Source organism: Hirundo rustica, chromosome 30 (assembly GCF_015227805.2).
Source record: "Hirundo rustica isolate bHirRus1 chromosome 30, bHirRus1.pri.v3, whole genome shotgun sequence".
Lineage (NCBI taxonomy): Eukaryota > Metazoa > Chordata > Aves > Passeriformes > Hirundinidae > Hirundo > Hirundo rustica.
The window spans coordinates 1,036,326-1,057,668 of NC_053479.1; the positions used below are offsets into that span (position 1 = coordinate 1,036,326).

At 64.5% G+C, this 21,343-nt stretch overlaps 3 protein-coding genes across 4 annotated transcripts; 1 reads left to right on the forward strand and 2 right to left on the reverse strand.

Annotated features, from left to right (window-relative positions):
* Positions 1 to 7: 7 nt before the first annotated feature.
* On the reverse strand, positions 8 to 2,813 carry CNPY2 (canopy FGF signaling regulator 2). Its single transcript, XM_040088479.2, has 6 exons — positions 2,731 to 2,813; positions 1,844 to 1,996; positions 1,471 to 1,586; positions 1,186 to 1,383; positions 1,000 to 1,096; positions 8 to 198 (listed from the first exon to the last, which is right to left on the reverse strand). The coding sequence occupies exons 2-6, from the start codon at positions 1,974 to 1,976 to the stop codon at positions 155 to 157; spliced, it is 588 nt and encodes a 195-aa protein (XP_039944413.1). The 5' UTR covers positions 1,977 to 1,996; positions 2,731 to 2,813; the 3' UTR covers positions 8 to 154.
* An 871-nt stretch (positions 2,814 to 3,684) lies between these two features.
* PAN2 (poly(A) specific ribonuclease subunit PAN2) lies at positions 3,685 to 17,717 on the reverse strand. 2 transcript variants are annotated; one of them, XM_040088423.1, is made up of 26 exons: positions 17,643 to 17,717; positions 16,634 to 16,920; positions 14,179 to 14,348; positions 13,973 to 14,093; positions 13,435 to 13,512; positions 13,062 to 13,329; positions 11,613 to 11,955; positions 10,832 to 10,928; positions 10,257 to 10,376; positions 10,040 to 10,159; positions 9,833 to 9,961; positions 9,527 to 9,726; positions 9,118 to 9,257; positions 8,738 to 8,844; positions 8,310 to 8,408; positions 7,830 to 7,906; positions 7,201 to 7,342; positions 6,888 to 7,025; positions 6,239 to 6,298; positions 6,071 to 6,161; positions 5,809 to 5,966; positions 5,569 to 5,712; positions 4,527 to 4,706; positions 4,329 to 4,422; positions 4,041 to 4,238; positions 3,685 to 3,840 (listed from the first exon to the last, which is right to left on the reverse strand). In XM_040088423.1, the coding sequence occupies exons 2-26, from the start codon at positions 16,904 to 16,906 to the stop codon at positions 3,806 to 3,808; spliced, it is 3,582 nt and encodes a 1,193-aa protein (XP_039944357.1). In that variant the 5' UTR covers positions 16,907 to 16,920; positions 17,643 to 17,717; the 3' UTR covers positions 3,685 to 3,805. The 2 variants fall into 2 exon arrangements, with proteins under 2 accessions (XP_039944357.1, XP_039944356.1); XM_040088422.1 differs by having other exon boundaries at positions 9,118 to 9,260.
* A 2,009-nt stretch (positions 17,718 to 19,726) lies between these two features.
* IL23A (interleukin 23 subunit alpha) lies at positions 19,727 to 21,272 on the forward strand. The gene is made up of 4 exons (XM_040088344.1): positions 19,727 to 19,894; positions 20,283 to 20,381; positions 20,908 to 21,033; positions 21,132 to 21,272. Exons 1-4 carry the CDS (start codon positions 19,727 to 19,729, stop codon positions 21,270 to 21,272), a joined length of 534 nt encoding a protein of 177 aa, XP_039944278.1.
* Positions 21,273 to 21,343: the final 71 nt, after the last annotated feature.

Below are 21,343 nucleotides of genomic sequence, written 5' to 3' on the forward strand. Positions count from 1 at the left end.
GCCGGCGGGAGCGAGGACGCGGCCCCGGCCCCGCGGCCGTCCCGGTGTCCCCGGACGGGGAACAAATGGGACCGGAGCTCTGCACGGGGCCGGGCAGCGGCGGCGGAGCCGTGGAGGTGCTGGAAGATTCCGTCTGTCCCTGCTCCCGCGGCAGTCACAGCTCGTCGTGTGGGATGTGGAGCGCGTGGTCACACAGGTCTGCGGGGACAACGGGGGACAGTCAGGGCGTGCTGGAGCCCTGGGGTCCCTCAGGGTTGCAGTGGAATTCCATATCCCACAGAATTTCTGGGATGTGCCGGAGCCCCAGGGGACTCCCAGGATATGACAGAGCTTTGGGACCTTCCACGGCCACAGCCCTGTGGGACCCTCAGGATGCACGGGACCCCCAGGACACGACAGCCCTGTGGGAGCCCTGGGTCACATCAGAGCCCCGTGGGGCCCTCAGGAGTTGTCAGAGCCCCTCAGGATGCCCTGGGGCAGAGCGTTGCCCTGATGGCTGCGCTGGGTACAAAGGGACCCGGCCGGGGCCCCAGCCAGGATTGGAGTAGCCCAAAGGTCACGTCGTGCCCTGACCTGGGTGTTTGTGAGCTGGAAATAGCCCCAGAACGGGGACAGGGCCATTGGATGAGCCAGGAGAGGTCACAGAGTCAGCACAGCAGCTGCCCTGGCTCAGCCCCAGCATCCCAAAAAAACCCCGGTGCCCGCAGAGTCCGGGTGCTGGGATTTGGGGAAGAACTTGCGGCTCCTCCCTTCTTTGGGCCGGCAAAGAAAATCCCATCCCAGCACTGACAGAGCAGCCACGACCCCCAAACAGCAGGAGAGACCCCCAGAACAGCAGGACAGAGACACCCTGGGACAGCCCCAGCTCTGGGCTGGCATCTCACATCTCATATATCTCATTTATCTCATATCTCAGTCCCATCCCAGCTCCAAAGGAGCAGCCACGACCCCGTGAGCAGCAGCAGAGCCCCCCCGGGCCCCCCCCCTCATCTCACTCACCCGTCCTCTTGCTGCAGAGCCGGTCCTTGACGTTCTCAGCCTCGTGCGAGAGGAACTCGATGAGCTCGTCCTCGTATTCCTCGGCGATGCTCTCGCACTGCGGCGGGACACGGCGCCGCTGACACCGCCAGCCCGCGGGACCCCCCCGCCCCACGCCCCCCAGGACCCCGCCGGCCCCTCACGCACCGCGAATTTCAGGCTGGAGGTCACATCCCCGTCGAATTTGACGCCCGAAAGGTCCATCTTGGTGCCGTCGTGGGAGATGACCCGGACGTAGCTCTTGCGGTGCGTGGCCGGGTCCAGCTTCTCGCCGTACTCCTTCATCTTCTCGCACACCCGCTCCAGCAGCTCCGTCAGGTGCGCCTCCGACCGCGCGTACGGCACCTGCGGCCCCCGGGATGGGCTCAGGGGTGTCCCCTGAGGTGTCCCCGGCAGCGTCCCGGGCAGCGGGGACACCGGGGGAGGCCTCACCTCCACCACCGACTGGCTGCCGTCGGGGTTGATGCGGAACGAGCCCATCTGGATGGTTTTTCTGGGATCCACCTGCGAGATCTCCCACTCCAGCTCGTCCACCAGAGCCCTGCAGGCTGTGGGGGGACGTGGTGACGTGGCGCGGGCGCTCCTGCGGCTGCCCGGAGCCAGACTGGGGTGGGGGGTGTGCAGGGAGGAGTCCCCATGGCCTGGAGACCCTCAGCCTGTCCCCGGGCAGGGTGAGCTGGTCCCAGCAGACAAGCCCTGTGCCACCACCCTGGCCTGTCCCTGTCCCCGTGTTCAGCCCTGTCTCCCCATTTCATCCTGTCCCATCCCACCCGGTCCCCCCCTGTCCTCCCCGTGTCCATCTCACCTCCGCAGTGCAGGTCCTGGCTCCGGCGGGCTCCGGCCGCGGGCAGCAGCGATGCCAGGGCCAGGCCGAGCAGGGCCGGGATCCAGCCCCTCATCCTCAGGACTCCGCAGACCCCCGGGATCCGGCCCCGCATCCTCAGGGCTCCGCTGTCACCTGCGGGCACGGCGCGGCTGCAGCGCTGGCGGCTCTGCTGTCCCCTCACCTCACCCAAGGGCCATCCCTGCCCGGCCCCTCCGGGACCCCCGCTCCCTGCAGAGCCCAGCTCTTGTAGAGCTTCGTCCACGTCTGCTCTGAGTCCCGTTAGTGCCCCTGGACCCCACAGGGACTCAGAGCCCTATAGGGCAGAGCCCCTACAGAACCCCTTCCCCTACAGGACAGAGCTCAGAGCCCCTACAGAACTTCCTCCCCTATAGGACAGAGTCCCTACAGAGCCCCTTCCCCTATAGGGCAGAGTCCAGAGCCCCTATAGAACCTCCTCCCCCATCAGGCAGAGCCCAGAACTCCCACAGATCCTCCTCCATAGACCAAAGTCCAGATCGTCGACAAAACCTTCTCCCCTATAGGGCAGAGTCCAGAGCCCCTATAGAACCTCCTCCCCTATAGGGCAGAGCCCCACAGAAATTCCTTCACTGTAGCGCGGAGCCCAGAACTCCCACAGTTCCTCCTCCTCCACAGACCGGAGCGCCTCCACAGCCCCCTCCCCTGTGAAGCCCCCTCCCCTCCGGGATCCCCCCACAGCCCCCAGTGGAGCCCTCCGCCTCCAGGGCCGAGCCCACCGCCTCCCCCGAAGCCCCCTCCTCCCGGGCCCGGCCGAGCCGCCCCGCTCCCCCCCATCCCGAGCCCCGGGCCCGGCCGAACCCCCCATCCCCGCCCTGCGCCCCCCGTACCGGCCGCTCTCCCGTCCCGCTCCCGCAGCCCCCCACACAGACCGGCTGCCCCGGGACTGCCCGCGGCACCGCCGGGCCCGGCGCGCCCCCCGGCCCGCACCGCCGCGGGGCACGGCCGCTCGGAGGGGGCGGCGGCCGAGCGGGGCCGGGCGGCGGAGCCGGTGGGACCGGTCAGACCGGCAGGGGCGGCTCCTGGGGCCGCGGCGGGGCCGTCCCGCGAGCAGGCGGCGCCGAGGGCAGCCCGGGACGGGCGCCGAGGGCCCCGCCGTTGCCAGGGCCCGGCCGCGTGGCGCTCGGCCCCGAGTGGGCGGGGCATTGTGTGACTCCGCCTATTGGACCGGCTTGGCCACGCCCCCGCCCCGGATCAGCCGCGTCCCGGGACCGGGACCGGTCCGAAACCGGGTCCGGGTCTGTCCCGCCGTGCCTCCGGTCTGAGCCTGGGTCCGGGTCTGTCCTACTGTGCCCGCGGTCTGAGCCTGCGCCGGGTCCCGTCCTGCCGTGCTCCCGGTGCCAGCCTCGGCTGTGCCCGGGCCCGGTCCCGGTCCGCCCTGCCGTGTCCCGGCAGTGCTCCCGTTCCAAGCCCGGTCCCGGTCCTTCCTGCCGTGCTCCCGCTGCCAGCCCCGGACTGGCTCCTCTGCACCTTGTCCCTGCTCCCGCTCCCGGTCATTCCTGCCGTGTCCCCGGTGTCAGCCCCGCTCCGGGACTTTCCCGTTTGATCCCGGTCCGGCTGCTCCGTGCCGTGTTCCCGGTCCCATTCCCGTCCCCGGTGCCAGCGGCGGTGTGAGCCCGGGTCCCTCCTGCCGCGCCCCCGGTGCGGTCCCGGTCCCGCCCCCCGGAGCCAAGGAGGACACGGTGTCACGGGGGTCCGAGGCTGCTTTATGAGGGCGCCCGGGCCGGCGGGCGAGCGGGGCGGGGGTCGGGCAGAGCTTCCCGGTACCGGCAGGGAAAGGGGAGCCCCGGGGCGCCGGGCCCGGGGCGGGGGTCGGGCGGGTCGGGGACAGCCCCGGCCCCGCTGCTGGTTCCAGTTCCACGCGGATCCGCCTCTCCCGGCGCTGCTCCTCGCGGGGGGCTCCGGTCACAGGGCCAGCACCGGGGGGAACACGGCCCCGTCTGCGGGGACACGGCGGGGTGAGGAGAGGGGACACGGGGAGAGTGGAGGGGACACAGGGAGGGGACACGGGGAGAGGAAAGGGGACACCGTTGGGGCAGAGGGGACACGGGAAGGGGACAGCGGCCAAGGGGGAACACGGCCTACGGGGACACACCGTGGGGAGAGGGGACACACGGAGGGGGCAGCGGTGACATCTTACGCTTGGGGCTGCTCTGGCTGTCGGGCTCGGGCACCTTCCAGTCCAGCTTTCGGCCCTTCTCGTAGAGCCCCTTGAGCACCTTCCGGAATTCCTCGGGCTCCGAGCCCTGCGGGCTCAGCTCCAGGTACTTGCGGTACAGCTGCAGCGCCGTCCGAGCGTCCTCGATGCTGTCGTGGGTCTCCCCCTGGATCTTGAGGTCTGCGGGGACGTGGGGACAGCCCCGGCTCAGCGCGGGGACCCTCGGGCCGAGTTCCGCCCCTTCCCGGATCCGAGAGCGCGGCCACTGACCCAGGAAGTACCAGGCGAGGAAGCGCAGGGAGATCATCCTCTTCCTCGGGATGTGGAACAGGTACACGGTGTCAATCACCTGGTCCTTGGGCACCTGGGGAGGGCACAGGGCGCTGCTGCCGGGGCAGGGGGGGCCGCGGACCCGAGCTGACCCCTCCCAGCCCCACCCCAGCCAGGGGAGGGGGCTCGGGCTGTCACCATCAGGTTGATGACACGGAAATCCTTCTGCAGCCCGTGGCCCACGAACTTGACGCCCACGTCGATGAGGAAACGCAGCTTCAGGTACGTGGATTTGAGGGTGGTCAGGTGCTTGGAGGAGATCTTGGCATCCAGGTCTCCTGGCTTGATCCCAGAGTATTGGGTCAGGTAATCCACCACCTGCGGAGACCAGAGCACCTGGAGGGGGCTGGCAGGGTTCAAGGGCTCTGCCCCCTCCTCAATTCCCCTGTCAGCACCCTGGGGACGGGGCTGGTGACACAGGACAACGGCCCCAGGTGAGCACGGAGCACAGAGGTGTCCAGGTGAGGTCACCACAGAGGACACGGGAGTCCATGGGAAGCACCTGGGTGTCTGAGCGAGGTCACCACGGAGAACACAGGAGTCCAGGTAAGGTCACCAAAGGGGACAAAGTTGTCCCTGGAGAACACCCAGGTGTCCAGATACGGTCACCACAGAGGAGTTAATGGGGAGCACCCAGGTGACGTCACCATGGAGAACACACAGGTGCCCAGGTGAGATCACCATGGAGAACACAGGCACCAAGGTGAGGTCACCATGGAGAACACACAGGCATCAAGGTGAGGTCACCATGGAGAACACACAGGTGCCCAGGTGAGATCACCATGGACAACACAGGCACCAAGGTGAGGTCACCATGGAGAACACACAGGTGCCCAGGTGAGATCACCATGGACAACACAGGCACCCAGGTGAGGTCACCATGGAGAACACACAGGTGCCAAGGTGAGATCACCATGGAGAACACACAGGCATAAAGGTGAGGTCACCATGGAGAACACTCAGGTGCCTAGGTGAGATCACCATGGACAACACAGGCACCAAGGTGAGGTCACCATGGAGAACACACAGGCATAAAGGTGAGATCACCATGGAAAACACTCAGGTGCCCAGGTGAGATCACCATGGAGAACACAGGTGCCAAGGCGAGGTCACTGTCACTGGTAGAGCAGGTCCACGTCCTTCCCGAGGAGCTGCGTGAGGCCAGGTGGGCACCCCTTACCTGCTCCTGGGTGGAGATGTAGTCATCGATGAAGGGGACGCCCTCGTTGGGGCCCTGCCCGCGCACGCAGGTGATCCGGGCCACCGACATCTGGCTGGGCTTGATGGTGGACTTGGTGCCATCGCTGCGCAGCTCGGCCTCCTCCTGCCGCCGGGGACGGGGACACGCGGTGACCGGCGGCCCCACAGGGGCCATCCCCGCGCCCTGTCCCCCCTGTCCCCGACCCCAGCTCCCCTGCACCTCGTTCAGCGTGACGAACTCGGCGTCCAGCCCCACCAGGTCTCCCGCCTGGGGCATCTCGTTCAGCATGAGGGGGATGAAGGTGGCGTGGCACTTGCGCTGCTTGCGGGCCAGCGAGGCCTCGGCCAGCAGGACGCTGGCCTCGATGGGGTTCTTGACTGTGCAGGAAAAAGGAAAAAGGGGAAAAGGAGGAAAAGGGGAAGGAGCTCAGCGGTGCCGCGGCGGCGCCGGCCCCGCCGCCACTTCCACGCCGGGCACTCACTGACGAGGTTGTACTTGGAGTTGAGGTTCCTCCGGGCGTAGTAGAGGATGGCCGGCACCTTCCAGCTCATGTCAAACTGCACGGCCTCGCACTGCAGGGCGAGCAGGGACGGTCAGGGCCAGCCCGGGCGGCTCCACGGGGCGGCCGCGGTGTCGCCTCGGCGCTCACCTTGTCCACGGGCTCGATGAGGAAGTCGTTGAAGAGGTACCACTGCTGGTGCGTGACTCCCTGGGGGGGGAAAGGCACGGCCTTAGGGGGGGCCCCCCAGGGCAGAGCAGTGACTCCTCTGCCCAGTTACCAGGGAAGGGAGGGTGTGACCGTGCCATGTGGGAACCCCCGCCCTTCCTGGGACACCGTGGGGAAATCCCTGCTGCCCTGGGTGGTGACAAAGGACGTGAAAGGATTGGGCTGGACTGGGCTCCAGCTCCCGAGCAAAACTCCAGGGAGATGCAAGAGATAAAGAGACAAGGGGTGGAGCCTTGACACACTCCGGGAACTCCTGGCTTGGGCATCTCCAGCAGAAACCAGGAATGCCCAGACCAGCCCTTTCCTCGGGAAGGGAGATGACGTCCCTGCCCTTACCTGGAAGTACAAGGACAAGCTGGCCCCGTGCCCGTGGCCAGGAGGAACCAGCCTCAGGGGGTGTGGGAAGAGGGTTCCTTCAGCCCTTCCCTCCCCGTGAGGGGCCCCAGCAGCTCCTGGCACGTTCAGCCACAACGCTGCAGGCTCGGCTAAAGACCCGGGAACGACGGATTCCCGCGGGCGAGACCCCTCGGGGAGGCTCCCGGGAGCCGGTGGGGGTCCTGCAGGGCCTCACCTCCTTCCTCTGGTGGTAGGTCTCTCCCACCTTGATGTGCCCCACCAGGCTGCCCCCGGTGCGGGGGTCCAGGATGTGGACGACGGTGGCCATGAGGTCGTAGATGTAGACGGAGTCGGGGTCGTCCGTGGGGCTCAGCTGCGGGAAGAACCGGGAACGTCCGAGCCCCCAAACCACCAGCCCGGACGTTTCCGTGCTCCCCTGAGTTATCTCCTCATCATCTCTCTCAGCAGAAAGTGGTTCTGAGGTGGCTCTGCTGCCACAACCCCACGTGCTTCTGCCACTTCACCCACGCCGATTCTTGTCACTTTACCTCATCGGTCTCGCTGCAGTTGCTCACGTCGAGCTCTTTGCTCTTGGTCAACCTCATCTTGATGGCGTGAGGGATCCAAATGTTCTTCAGTTCCTCCACGGAAGGATACGAATGGCCCGTGTCAGGGCTCCCCAGATCCTTCCTGCACGGGCAGTCTGAGTTGGGGGGAGATGTCACCCGGGCCAGGGCTCCCACCCAGCCGCTCCCCGGCTGATTCCGAAAATTTCTGCGGGAAGCTGGAGCTGCCTGGAGCAGGACTCCGGGTCAGATGCTCAGCCAATGTGGTTTTGGGGCTTTTGTCAGTTAGAAAAGGGGCACAGGGTTGTGGGGCTCAGAAAGGGGTCACAGGGTGGGCGACGAAGGGGATGTGGTGCAGCCTCAGACAGGCAGGGGATCAAATGAACAGAATTTAGATGAGAAACAGCCCAGAGAATCACCCGGGAGGTGTCAGTGCTGGAACAGAATCCCAGAATCCCTGAGGTTGGAAAAGCTTTCCAAGACCAACCTCCTGCCAATCCCAGACCACATCCAGCCACTCCTCGGACACCCCCAGGGATGGTGACTCCACCACCTCCCTGGGCTGGTCCAAACCCTTCCCAGGAAGAAATCCCTCCTGAATTTCCACCTACCACTCTCCCAGAGAGATCTCCTTTCCCTTGGTGATGTCAAAGCCTCCTCTCTTCATCACGGCTTTCTGAAAGGAGTACTGGCAACGAAACACAGGCAAGCGTCAGCACACGGTGACAGCCTGGCCCTGGGGGACACCTGGGTGACAGCCAGGCCCAGGAGCAGGGGAAAAAAACAGGGATATTAACGTTGGTGACAGGGGAAAAAAGCGAGGGAAACCCAATGTCCCGAGTGCTCCCGAGGGGCTGGGGGAAGGACAAAGTGACTCCTGCAGTCCCTTCAGCTCTGCCACGCCAGGAGATCTCGTCTTTTCCGACTCCAAAGGCGCCGACCGTGCCCCCAGGCACGACCCAGGTGCACCAGCTCGGCTCAGGTGGAGGGAGAGAGGCCAGAGACAGCGAGAGCGGAGCGAAAACCTCGGCGGGGCCGGGCGGCGCGAGCCCCGCGTGCCGGGAGAACCGGCCCCGGAGCGTCTCCCCCACCTCAGCCTGTGTCTTCCAGAAATCTGCCTCCTTGGAGCTGTTCACCTCACAGTTAATGACCAGCACGTCCGGCAGGCAGCGGATGTTCCGGGTCTGCACCTGCGGGGAGAGGAGGGAGACGGAAATGAGAGGATCCGAGCAGGATTTGGGCCATCCTCCCCTCTCCCTGCCTGCGTTCAAGGGAGGAGCTTCCAGGACAACAGAGCTGCTCCAGCAGCTCCTGGGGGGTTGTTTTCTCCCCGCTGAATCCTTGTCCGTAGCGAGAGGAATTCACAGAGCCCAGGAAATACCCCAGGGCTGCCGGCCGGGGCCAGGAACCGAATCTCCGGCAGCCGCTCAGGAGGTTCCCTGGTGACTCACGGAGAAACTGCCCCCCTCACGCCCGGCTCCCACAGCCCCCCGTGCCTGTGCCCCCGTGCCAGGCTCACCGTGGGCTGGTACTTCTCGCAGTTCTCACACCAGGCCTGCGTGTTCTGCTCCAAGCAGATGCTGCGCTTTAAAATTTGGGCGAACTCGTAATCCTTGGCTGGTTTTTCTGGAGGGAGAAAGGAGGATCACGTCACCACGCCAGCACACAGAACCTTGACCAGCTGAGCTCAGCCAAACCTCTGGGGTTTTCCTCGTAACCACCAGCCAGAAGGTCAAGCCCCGAATGTGTCTTTTCTGAAGCCAAAAAAAAAAAAAAAAAAACAAAAAAAAGCTCGGCTGGTTGGAAACCCACCCCTGGAGCTGAGGCAGGCGTGTTCCAGCCGGAAAAATCACGGATAGCAAACCCCAGCCAGCCCAGGGTGCTGGGCCCTGCCGTTACCGGTGCTGTCGGGGTAGGAGAGGGTGAAGAGCAGCGTGGAGGACACACGGACGGTCTCCTTCCCGCAGCGGCACATGCTGCAGTTCTCCATCTCGCAGCTGAACAGCTGCCCGATGACAGAGTCCCCCGAGGAGCCAAAGCTGCTGGAGGAACAGCACCGGCATCAGCAGAGATCCCTAAGCTGGGAGCTGCACAGGGCCGGCTCCCAAATTCCAGCAGGAATCAGCAATCTGAGCTGAGCCCAACCTTCCGAGCCCCTCTGGCGTCCTCAAGCCTCCAAACAGATTTTAGGGAGGGCAGAGGCTCAGCGCAGGGTTCAAATATGCGAGGAGCTGCGGTTCCCATGGATCCCTCAGGGCATGAAAGCATTCCCGAGGGATGGGAGCTGGGTGATTCCCCGGGGCCTCACCTGCCGCCAGCCCCCCGGTAGGCCTGGGGTCCCTCCTGCTCCTGGGTTTCCTGGTGCAGCTGGGTCAGGATGAAACGGTTCCAGCTCTGAATGAGCCTCCCCAGGTTCACCTTGCCCGTGGCTTCGTCTGAGTCTGCCAGGATCAAGCCCAGCGCCGAAGCCTCCGGGATCGTGCGGAAAGCCCGCAGGAAGTTGCTTCCCTGGGGATGGGGCAAGAGCAAAACGTCACCCGGGTCAAGTGACAGGAGTTTCCCGGCGCCACTCCCGTCCCTCTGGTGGCCTTGGGCAGCCCAGCCCAGCACGGACCTGGCAGGGGTCTCCTCGGGACAGGTCCAGCATGTGGAAGAGCAAGCCCAGCTCGCAGCCCAGGCAGAATTCCTTCTGGCACAGGTGGTTCTGGACCAAGCAGCGGACTGGCTCCAGGAAATACAGCACCTGGCACAGACCCAGCGCTCAGGGGGGGAGCTGGGGGAGGGCTCACGGGGCTCTGGGTCGGGCTGGGGCAGCTCCCACCTGGATCATGCAGTTGCAGTAAGCGTTGGGAATGTGAGGCTCCAGCCCAGCAAACAGCGTCTTGTTGTAATGCTTGAAGTCAAAATCCTCCAGCCCCAGCTTGGAGTATTTGATGGTGACCTGAGCGGAGATGTGACGGGTGAAACAAACACCTCAAACACCTCCCCGCGCCACGGGACCCCCGTGGGACCCCAGAGCAGCCCCCCAAGGCCACCACCTTCCTGTACTTCTTGGCCACCCTGTAGAGGTGCGGCTCCTCCTCGCGCCCGATCGGGGACTCGGGGACTTGGCTGAAGTTGTCGAACTCGTTGTCCATCTCCTTCAACCGGTAAGGGATCTTGGAGCGGGGAGAGAGAAGGGGCTGAACCCTGAGGCGGGGAGAAGCCCCACGAGCAACTCCCGGGTTTTCCTGCCTCCCTGAATGAGCAAAGGGATCCACCAGAAAGGGAGTGGGGCCCTCCCTGGACGCGCGCGAGGCCTCCACACCTTCCTGCTGGCAGGGATTTGTCACAGTGGGAAAGCACAGGGCAGTGTTTTCCCAAGGGCGAGGGACACGCCATGAACCTCCCAACCGGACAGCTCAGACCTTCCCTGCCCACAGAGCCACCGAGGGATGGAGCTGGGAAAACTCCATCCTCTTCCCCGCTCAGGAGAAGCTGCCTCCTCCGAACTACACTACCTGCACCGTCCCAAGGGAATTCCACCTCTTGTCCCCATCCCTGGAACCTCGGGGATCCCTCCCCGGGCTGCAGAGCTCCACCCTCCCCAAATTCCCCTCCTAGGAGAGGGTACCTGGTTACGGAGCTTGGTCCTGGGGTTTGGGGCGTAGCCGATGAACCCCACTTTCTTCATGGTGCGCAGAATCTCGGGATCCACCGGAGGGGCTCGCCTGGAAAAACCCCCTGGCTCAGGGCAGCACCTCCCACCCGGCCTGAGGCTGGTCCTGAGCATTGCCCCCTCCTCAGCCCTTGCCCAAGTTTCTCTCCGTCCCAGTGAGGGCTGTGCCAGGGGTAGGAAGAGGGAAAAAGAGGAATTCCACATGGGCAGAGCAGAGGAAGGATCCCACCGGGAGTGGGAGGGAGGTTGGACCACGTCCCACCATCCTCACACCTGCCCAAGTCACACCTCCACTGCGGGAAACTCATCTGGCGTTTCACTGGCGGGCAGGAATGATGCTTTTTGTATTTTTCAGATCCTGGAGTGCTTTAGCATAGAACTCTAGAACTCCTTAGCCTGACAGCTGCTGTTCTCCCATCTCGCTTAGACAAAACAATTTCCTCTAAGCCTGAACCTCGAGGACACCTGACTGCCTCAAGCCCCCCGGAGATGAAAGCAACAGTGAAACTTGCAGTAAACGTAATTGGAGGATCAACCCCCGATACGTAAACGGACCAAACTTAAAACTGCACTAAAAACTCGCGACCTTTTTCCACCTCGGGTGTAACCTCGGAGCCTCGTGCACCTATCGAAGGCCTTCAACCAACACCCCCTTAATTCTCTCTACCCTCTAGTTTAGGCACCAAGAAAAAAGAGGAGGACTCCGCCTTTCCCGCGCCGTTTCTCCGGGAATTACCGCGGCGCCGGGGCGGAGTTGGCGGCCGGCCAGTCGGAGAGCAGCGCGTCGCTGGTCAGCGGCACCGGGATCAGCGACAGCGGCACCAGGTCCTGGTTCCAGTCCAGGTGTGGCAGCGTGTCCACCATGCAGGGCAAGGCAAAGTCGGTCTCGCGGGAGTAGGCGTTGAAGGTGACCTCCGGGGAGTCGGCCCAGAGGTGGACGCAGCCCTCGGAGTCGCCGAAGGCCAGCGCCTGCTTGCTGGCCGACACGTCGAAGGTCATGATGAGCGGCCCCACGGTGTTGACGTGGAAGATGTCGGCGGGGTTGGCCAGCCCGGTGGGCTCGCAGAACTGGCACTGGCCTGAGCGGAGGGAGAAGGGGGATAACGGGCAGCGGCGGGGAATCGGGGCGCTCGGATGGGCACCGTGCGATGGGCTGAGCGGGAAGGGACACGTGAGGATCAGAGCCCGGCTCCTGGCCCAGCGCAGGACAAACCCAAAATTTCCCAAGTGCCCAAATCCCAACACCTGAGAGCATTGTCCAGACATTTCCTGATTTCTCGAATTATGGAAAGGAACTCACAAGGATCAAAGTCCAGCTCCTGGCCCAGTGCAGGACAAACCCAAAACCTCCCCAGTCCCCAAATCCCAACACCTGAGAGCATTGTCCAAACACCCTCTGATCTCTGGAATTATGGAATATCCCAAACTGAAAGGAACTCACAAGGATCAAAGTTCAGCTCCTGGCCCAGCACAGGACAAACCCAAAACTTCCCAAGTGCCCAAATCCCAACACATGAGAGCATTGTCCAGATAGACAGACAATTCCTGACTTCTTGAATTATGGAATATCCTGAGGTGAAAGGAACTCACAAGGATCAAAGTTCAGCTCTTGGCCCAGCACAGGACAAACCCAAAACTTCCCCAATCCCCAAATCCCAACACATGAGAGCACTGTCCAGACACTCCGGGACCTCCAAAATCGTGGAAAATCCCGAGCTGAAAGGAACCCATAAGGATCCTCGAGTCCAAATCCTGGCCCAGCACAGGACAACCCCAAAAATTCCTCAAATCCCAACATGTGAGAGCGTTGTCCAAACGCTCCCTTGACCTCCAGAATCACGGAATCCCCTGAGCTGCAAGAGACCCACAAGGCTCAAAGTCCAACTCCTGTCCTTGCACAGGACACTCCAAAATCCCACCCTGTGCCTGAGGGCGCTGCCCAAACACTCCTGGAGCTCCTTGGGACCACGACCAAGAGCCTGCTCAGCGCCCAACCACCCTCTGGAGGGAGAACCTCTTCCCAAAACCCCTTCCAATCGCAGCTCCAGCCATTCCCTCAGCTCCTGCCGCTGCCCTGGAGCGAGGAGATCGCCAGCTCTCCCCTCATCCTCCTCCTCCTCCTCTCCAGCCTGAACCCCGCAGGCTCCAACCCCGAATTTGGGGTCCCCAGGGGAGCTCCCCGCACCTGTCTGGGAGATGATGGCCAGGCGGGAGGTGTAGGTGGGGATGAAGCGGAGGAAGAAGGGGTCGATGTGGACCTGCAGGGGCGTGGTGGCCCTCATCATGCGCAGGTCGTAGACCTTGAGGAAGCGGTCGCAGGCCAGGCCGTTCATGCGGCTGGAGAAGCCGCACGTCACCAGGAGGTTCCCGTGGGCGTCCAAGTCCGACAGGCTCCCGGAGTGGGCGTCGAACTCGTGCTCGGCCGCGAAGGTGCGCAGGTCGCGCAGGGACACCTGCCAGGGGACGGGCTGGCCGTGGTCACCCGCGCTCCCGAGCTCTGGGGAGAGCCGGAATTCCGGGATATTCCCCCCTCCAGCCCCATCCCGTGCGGGCGTTACCTTGCCCGAGGTGTGCCCGCAGAAGAAGAAGCGGTTGGATTGCCTCATGACGGTGATGCCGGGAACCTCCACGGTGTACTGGGAAGGGAGAGGGAAGAGCAGGGATGAGGGGAAGGGAGGAGGAAGAGCACAGAGGGGAAGGGGAAGGGATGAAGAAGAGCGGGGGGGGGAAGAAGGAGCAGGGAAGAAGGGGAGAGCAAGGGAGGAAGAGAAGAGAAGAGAAACAGGGAAGAAAAAGAGCAGGAAGGAGGAAGGGCAGGGAGAAGGAGCGGGGCAGGGAGAAGGAGCGGGCCAGGGAGAAGGAGCGGGCCAGGGAGAAGGAGCGGGCCAGGGAGAAGGAGCGGGGAGGAAGAGAAGAGAAGAGAAACAGGGAAGAAAAAGAGCAGGAAGGAGGAAGAGCAGGGAAGAAGGAGCAGGGAGGAAGAAGGAGCAGGGCAGGGAGAAGGAGCAGGGCAGGGAGAAGGAGCAGGGCAGGGAGAAGGAGCAGGGAAGAAGCCCAGAGCGAAGCTCCAGGGAGCAGCCCCCAGCCCAGCCGCACCTTCTGCGTCTCCTGGACGGTGTTGAGGTCGATCTCCAGGACGTGGTTCTGCAGGCCGGCCACCAGCAGGGTGTTGTTGTCCGTCAGCAGCAGGCTGTGCATGTCCTCGGATTCATCCATGCTGGGGGACGGGCGGGACAGCCTCAGGCTCCTGCCCGGCCCCGGGAGGGAGCGGGGAAGGGCTGGAGGGGACCCCCAGCACTCACAGGTAGTCGAAAATGATGAGGCCGCCCCGGGACAGGTACTTGAGGTTGGTTTTGGTGAGGAAGAGCACGCCGTTCTCCAGGCTCTGGATCTGGCGGATGTCGTCGCTGCTGTTCACCTGGAAGGAGGAGTAGCGCTCCAGCGTCGGCCCGAAGAAGGAGGTGGCGTGGCCCTGGAAGCAGAGGGGACGGCGATGTCACAGCCCGGCTTTTCCAGGTGATGACAGGGAAATTCCTGGCGCTCCTGGGTGCTCCAAGCCAGGGGGAAGGAGGCTCAGACTTTTCCCTGGACGCAGCGGGCGCGAATGAAAAAAATAAAAAATAAAAAAGCCGACGCAAAAAAAAAACCTCCGAAGCAGCGAGAGGTTCGTGCTGCGAGGATTTACACGGACAGATAAAATGGGAAAGGTTTGCAACCAAAAGAGGGGACTGAGATGGGATAGAGGGATGAAATCCCTCACCCTGGTGAGGTGCTGGAATGGATTTCCCAGAGAAGCTGTGGTTGCCCCTGGGAGTGTCCAGAGCCAGGCTGGACGGGGCTTGGAGCACCCTGGGATAAGTGGAAGGATGTGGAATGGGATGAGTGTGGGTCAGCCTGGAGAAGGGGAGGCTCCAGGGAGATCTCGGGATCCCCTCCAGTGGCTCCAAGAGAGCTGGAGAGGGACTTGGGACACAGGCAAGGAGCGAGGACAAAGTGGAATGGCCACACAGCGTGGGGTTAGGTGGGATTTTGGGAAGAAATCCCTCCCTCCGAGGGGCTGGAATGGATTTCCCAGAGGATTCCCAACCCTTGGAAGTGTCTGAGGGGAGCAAACTGGGCTTGGGGGGAGGCCACGGCAGAGTGGTGGAACTTTAAGATTTGGCTTTTGTATTTTCCAGATCCTGTAACTGCTCTGTCGTGTAACTCTAAAACTCCATGGCCTGTCAGCTGCTGTTCTCCCATTTTATTTAAACAAAACAATTCCCCTCTGGGCCTGAAGCTCAAGGACACCTGACAGTCTCAGGCCACGAAAAACATAAACAAAAAGCGAATTGGGAAGAGGGAAACTGGAGGAATGTGATTGCATTACCAGAAGCTGTAATTGGACAATTCAACTCTTGATATGCAAACACACCGAACTTTCATCTGCCTGAAAAACTCGTGGCTGTCGTCTCAGCTGGGTGTGAGACTCCTGCACCGCCCAGGTGCACCCTTGGAAGGCTTTTCAATAAATATCTGCCTTTATCCCTTAACTCTGCCTAGTCTCTGCTCCAGGTAAGCTCTGCAGGTGTCACTGGATGAGCTTTCCTCTCCTTCCCGCCCCATCCCGTCCCATCAAACCCCAAAACCTCCCCAGAGCTCCCCAAAACCCCTCAGAGCATCTCAAAACCTCCCCAAAACCTCACAAGAGTATCTCAAAACCCCCTCAGAGCTCCCCAAAACCCCCTCAGAGCATCTGAAAACCTCCAAAGAGCTTCCCAAAACCTCCAAAGATCTCCCCAAAGCCTCCCCAAAGCCTCCCCAGAGCTTCCAAAAACCTGAGAGTGTTCCAAAGCCTCACAAGAGCTCCCCAAAGCATCTCAAAACCTCCCCAGAGCTCCCCAAAACCTCCCCAACACCTCTCCAGAGCAGCTCAAAACCTCCAAAGAGCTTCCCAAAACTTCCCCAGAGCTTCCAAAACCTCCTCAGAGCATCTCAAAACCTCCCCAGCGCTCCCCAAAACCTCTCCAGAGCTCACCAAAACCTCCAAAGAACTCTGCAAAGCCTCCTGAGAGCTCCCCAAAACCTTTTGAGAGCTCCCCAAAACCTCCCCAGAGCATCCCAAAACCTCCCCAGAGCTTCCTCAGAGCATCCCAAAACCTCCTCGGACCTTCTAAAACCTCCCCAGAACTCCCCAAGACCTCCAAAGAACTCCACAAAGCCTCCTGAGAGCTCCTCAAAAAGCTCTCCAAAACCTCCCCAGAGCATCCAAAAACCTCAGAGCATCCAAAACCTCCTCAGAGCTTCCCAAAGCTTTCTCAGAGCATCCCAAAACCTTCTCGGAGCTCTCCAAAGCCTCCCCAGAGCATCTCAAAACCTCCAAAGAGCCCCTCAAAACCTCCAAAGAGCTTCCCAAAACCTCCAAAGAGCGTTCCAAAGCCTTCCCAGAGCTTCCAAAACCTTCAAAGAGTTCCTCAAAGCCTCCCCAGAGCTCCCCATAGCCTCCTCAGAGCATCCCAAAACCTCCCAATAGCTTCTCAAAGCCTCCTCAGAGCTCCCCAAAGTCTCCCCAGAGCTTCCAAAACCTCCAAAGAGCTCCCAAAACCTCCCCAGAGCTCCTCGAAAAGCTCTCCCAAACCTCCCCAGAGCTCCCCAAAACCTCCTGAGAACTCCTCAAAGCCTCCTGAGAGCTCCCCAAAACCTCCTGAGAGCTTCCAAAAACCTCAGAGCATTCCCAAACCCTCCCCAGAGCCCCCCCCCGAGCCCCTCCCCACGCACCCCGTGGTTGCCGACCCACAGCATCTCCTCGTGCAGGTCGAAGTGGGACACGGAGACGGGCACGCCGACCTCGGAGACGGCCGTGTGCAGCTCGCTGTACACGCCCTCCATCAGGTGCACCGACTCGGGCACCGGGAGCCCCTCCAGGGACACCCCCTCGGGGTCCAGCTCCACCAGGTTGGGGTTCAGGTGCGGGTCCAGCACGGGCTCCAGCGCGGGGTGCAGCGGAGGAGCGAACTCGGCCAGGGAAGGGTTGAGCCCTTCGAAATTCATGGTGGATCCCGGCCCTGGGGAGGGAAGGGGGAAGCCTGGGGAGGACGCTCAGAGCTCTTGGAAGCGGGGATGGGAACGGCGGATGGAATCTGAGGGGCTGGGGGTGTAAAGTCCCGACCTCGGGGTGTGCTCAGAGCCCCGGAACGGCCCGGGGGTGGTCCTGGGGAATGGGGCAGGGGTCCCAGAGCACCGGGCAGCATCCAGGGGAACCGGGAAGATGCCAAGCAGCCTCCCGGGGATACCGGGCAGGGGTCCCTGAGCACCGGGCAGTGTCTCAAAGGATGGGGCAGGGGTCCCTGAACACCGGGCATTGGTCTCTGGGCACCGGGCAGTGGTCCCCGGGCACCGGAGTGTATCCCAAAGCACCGGGCATTATCCCTGAGCACCAGGTAGTGTCCCAAAGCACCGAGCAGTGGTCCCTGGGCACAGGGCAGTGTCTCAAGGGACCGGGCAGGGGTCCCCGGGCACCGGGCAGTGTCTCAGACCACCGGGCAGCCTGCCGGGGAGCTGCCCCATCCCGCCCAGGCCCCGCCCCGCCGCACCCCCGGGGCTTCGGGCCAGCTCCGCACTCGCCGCCTTTATCACCGCGGGCCCACACCGAACGCGCCGGCGGGACCGGCGGTATCAGCGGCCGCAGTCCCAGGCGGGGCCGGGCGGGGCACGGAGGGCCCGGCCCGAGCGGCCGCTCTCACCAAGCCCGGAGCCGCCACCCACAACCCGCCGCGCGCGCCGTTACCGAGCCGCCCTGGGCAGAGCCGCGCCGGGACCGCGCTCCAGGGCTCGTCCCGCTGCGCCGCCGCGGCCGGGCCGGGGCCGGGGCCGCTCCCGCCGTCGCTACGGCAACCGCGCCCCCTGCCCGGTAAACCGGGCCCGCCCCCGGCCGCCGACCAATGGCAGCGCAGAGCGCCGAGCGCCGACCAATCAGCGCCCGAGGAGGGCGGGACTAAACGCCGCGGCGGGACAGGGCGGCGCACGGGTCAAAAAGGCTGAAAGGGGCTGGTTCGCGGTCGGGGGGTCCCGGGGTCCCCGGGCACCTCTGGGACCCCCGGGCGCCGCCGATCCCTGCGGCCTGTGGGGGTCCCACCGGTGTCACGCAGCGTCCCTGGACACCCTTCGTGAGCTTACGGTGTCCAACGGATGTCACCGAGCCGCCCGTGGCATCCCGCGCTGCCCGCGTCCTCTGGCAGCCCTCGGGATGTGTCCACGCGTGTCCCGCGGTGTCCCCGCGCGGTGCCTCGGCACTCCACAGCCTGCACTGGGGTCCCGCGATGTCCCGTGGGGTCCCCCGGTACCCCACGGAATCCCAAAGTGTCCCTAAGTGTCCCACAGCGTCCCCCGGCATTTCACGGTGTCCGTCGCTGTCCCACGGTGTCCTCTGCCGCCCCGCGGGGTCACACCGCGCCCCGAGGGGTCCCACGGTGCCCGACGAGGTCCCCAAGTGTCCTTGGGATCCCACAGGACCCTAAAGTGTCCCCAAAATTCCCGCAGTGTCCCATGCAGCCTCCTGGTATCGCATCGTGTCCCACGGAGTCCCACAGGGTCCCACAGGGTCCCCTGGTACCCCACAATGTCCCACGGGGTCCCAAAATGTCCCACGGGGTCCCCTGGCACCCCATTGGGTCCCACCCCGTCCCAAACGTCCCTCAGTGTCCCTTGCGCTCTCCTGGCATCCCACAATGTCCTGCAGGGTCCCTCAGTGTCCCACGGGATCCCATGGGGTCCCTCAGTGTCCCTCGATGTCCCTCACTGTCCCATGGTGTCCCTCAGGGTTCCACACTGTCCCCCAGCACCCCACGCTGTCCCCCAGTGTCCCTCACTGTCCCGTGGTGTCCCCCAGCACCTCACAGGGTCCCTCAGTGTCCCTCAGTGTCCCTCGGTGTCCCTCAATGACCCATGGAGTCCCTCACTGTCCCGTGGGTCCCTCAGGATCCCTCACTGTCTCCCGGTGCCCCTCAGTGTCCCCCAATGTCCCACACTGTCCCCCAGTGTCCCACGGAGTCCCACGGTAGCCCTCAATGTCCCTCAGAGTCCCTCGGTGTCCCCCAGTGTCCCTCCAATGACCCTCAGTGTCCCCCAATGTCCCCCAATGTCCCACACTGTCCCCCAGTGTCCCACGGTGGCCCTCAATGTCCCTCGGAGTCCCTCAGAGTCCCTCAGTGTCCCCCAATGTCCCCCAATATCCCTCAGTGTCCCTCAATGACCCACGGAGTCCCTCAGGGTCCCCCAGTGTCCCCCAACCCCACGGAGCCCCTCAGCCCCTCACGAGACCCCCCCCCCCCCGAGTGTCCCCACGGCCCGGCAGTGTCCCCGCCCTGGCCCAGCCCAGCCCCGGTGCCCGCGGCGCGCCCGGTGCCCGGGGAAGGCCGGGGGCAGCCCCGGCGGGCGGAGCGGGAAGCGCCGGAGCCGCCCCGTCGGGGCCGCCGAGATTGCGGCAGCACGGCCCGCTCCGGCCCCGGGGCACGGCGGGGACACGGCGGGGACACCGAGGGGATCCACCGCGCTCCCCGGTGCTCCAGGTGGAGCGAGGGGGTGTCCCGGTGCCGGTCCCGGTGTCGGTGCCGGTGCCTCCCATCCCGCCAGGAACTGCCCCGGGTTTTCCTGCCCGTCCCATCCCGTCCCGGTGCGGCGGGGCGCAGCCCGGGGACCCCGGCCCGGTATCGGTTCTGCTTTCGAGGGGAGGCGGCGGCGATTTCGCAGGGGCGGGAGCCACCTGCCCCGGGATTCCCCACCTGCCGCCGCCCCATAAGAGCCCGGTGGCGGCACAGACAGACCGACAGACAGACAGACCGACAGATAGACCGACAGACAGACAGACCTTCCATGGCTCCGCTCCGCCGCCTCTGCCTCCTCCTGCTCGCTCTGCTGCTGCCGCCCCCCGCGGCACCGGCCCCGGCCCCGCTCCGCCGCCCGGACTGGGCCGCCTGCAGGATCCTCTCCCGGGAGCTGTCGCGACTGCTGGCGACCGTCAAAGAGCCGCCCTCGGCGCTGGTGAGTGCGAGAGATCGGCCGGGAATAGCGGGAGGATCGGGGAGCACCGGGGACATCGGCCGGGAACACCGCGGGGATCGGGGAGCATCCAGGGGCTCAGCCGGGGACACCGGGGGGATCGAGAAGCACCGGGGGCATCGGCCGGGGACAACGGGGGGGGATTGGGGAAGCACCGGGGAGATCAGCCGGGGACACCGGGAGGATCAACCGAGGACACCGAGGGATCGGGAAGCACCGGGGGCATCGGCCGGGAACACTGGGAGGGTCCGGGAAGCACCGAGGGGCGCGGCGGCAGGAGTTGAGCCCGGGGTTTGGGGGGGGGGGGGGGTCGAGCCCGGGGTTTTGGGGGTCCCGGCGCACGCGGGGACCCCATGGATCCCTGCTCCAGGAGGGGATGCAGCTGCTGGAGGAGGAACCCCAGAATTGGCCCCCCCGGATCCGCTGCAGCGACGCCTGTGACCCCCTGGCGCTGGAGACCAACAACACGGTACCGGGGAGGGGGCTGCGGGGGTCCCGGGGGGGCTCGCTTGGGCATCCCGGGTGTGCTCGGGGATGGCGGAGATGCTGAGGGGTCGGCGGGGTGGGGGGGTCCCAGGGGTGTCCGGGCTTCAGGGAGTGCCTGAGGTTCCCAAGGATGTCTGGGGGTCCCGGGGGGGTCTTAGGGATGCTGAGGATGCACCTGGGAATCCTGGGGAGTTCCAGGGAGGCTGGGGGATGCACCTGGGGGTCCCAGGGAGGCTGAGGGATGCACCTGGGGGTCCCAAGGAGGCTGGGAGATGCACCTGGGGGTCCCAGGAAGGCTGGGAGATGCACCTGGGGGTCCCGAGGAGTTCCAGGGAGGCTGAGGGATGCAGCTGGGGGTCCCAGGGAGGCTGAGGGATGCACCTGGGGGTCCCAGCGATGCTGAGGGACGCGCCTGCAGTTCCCACGAGTGCCCGGGGGGACCCGGGGGTCATGTGGGGAAGCCCCAGCAGGGTCCCGGACCCCCAGCTCACCCTCCCGCTCCCCACCAGCGCTGCCTGCACCGGATCCGCCAGGCGCTCCAGCACTACCGGGACCTGCTGGGCTCCGACATCTTCCGGGACCAGCCCCAGCCCCAGCTGGAGACCACCATGGAGCAGCTGCTGCGCCACGTCCAGGTGAGGACCCGGAGCTTTCCGGGGAGCGCATCCCCGCCGAAGCGGGGCGGGGCGCAGGCGGCTCTCGGCTCCCCTCTCTGACCGCGCTGTCCCCGCAGGAAGGGCACGGCCGCGCCCCCCGGCACCCCCTGCCCCCCACCCAGGTGTGGGAGCAGCAGCTCCAGCGGCACCTGGCGCTGAAACGGCTCCGCTCCTTCGCCGCCGTCATGAGCCGCGTCTTCAACCACAGCGCCCGCTGAGACCCTCCGGACACCGCCCCCTCCTCCATTTACTCCACTCCCCCTTCCTCGATTTATTCCCACAGCCCTCC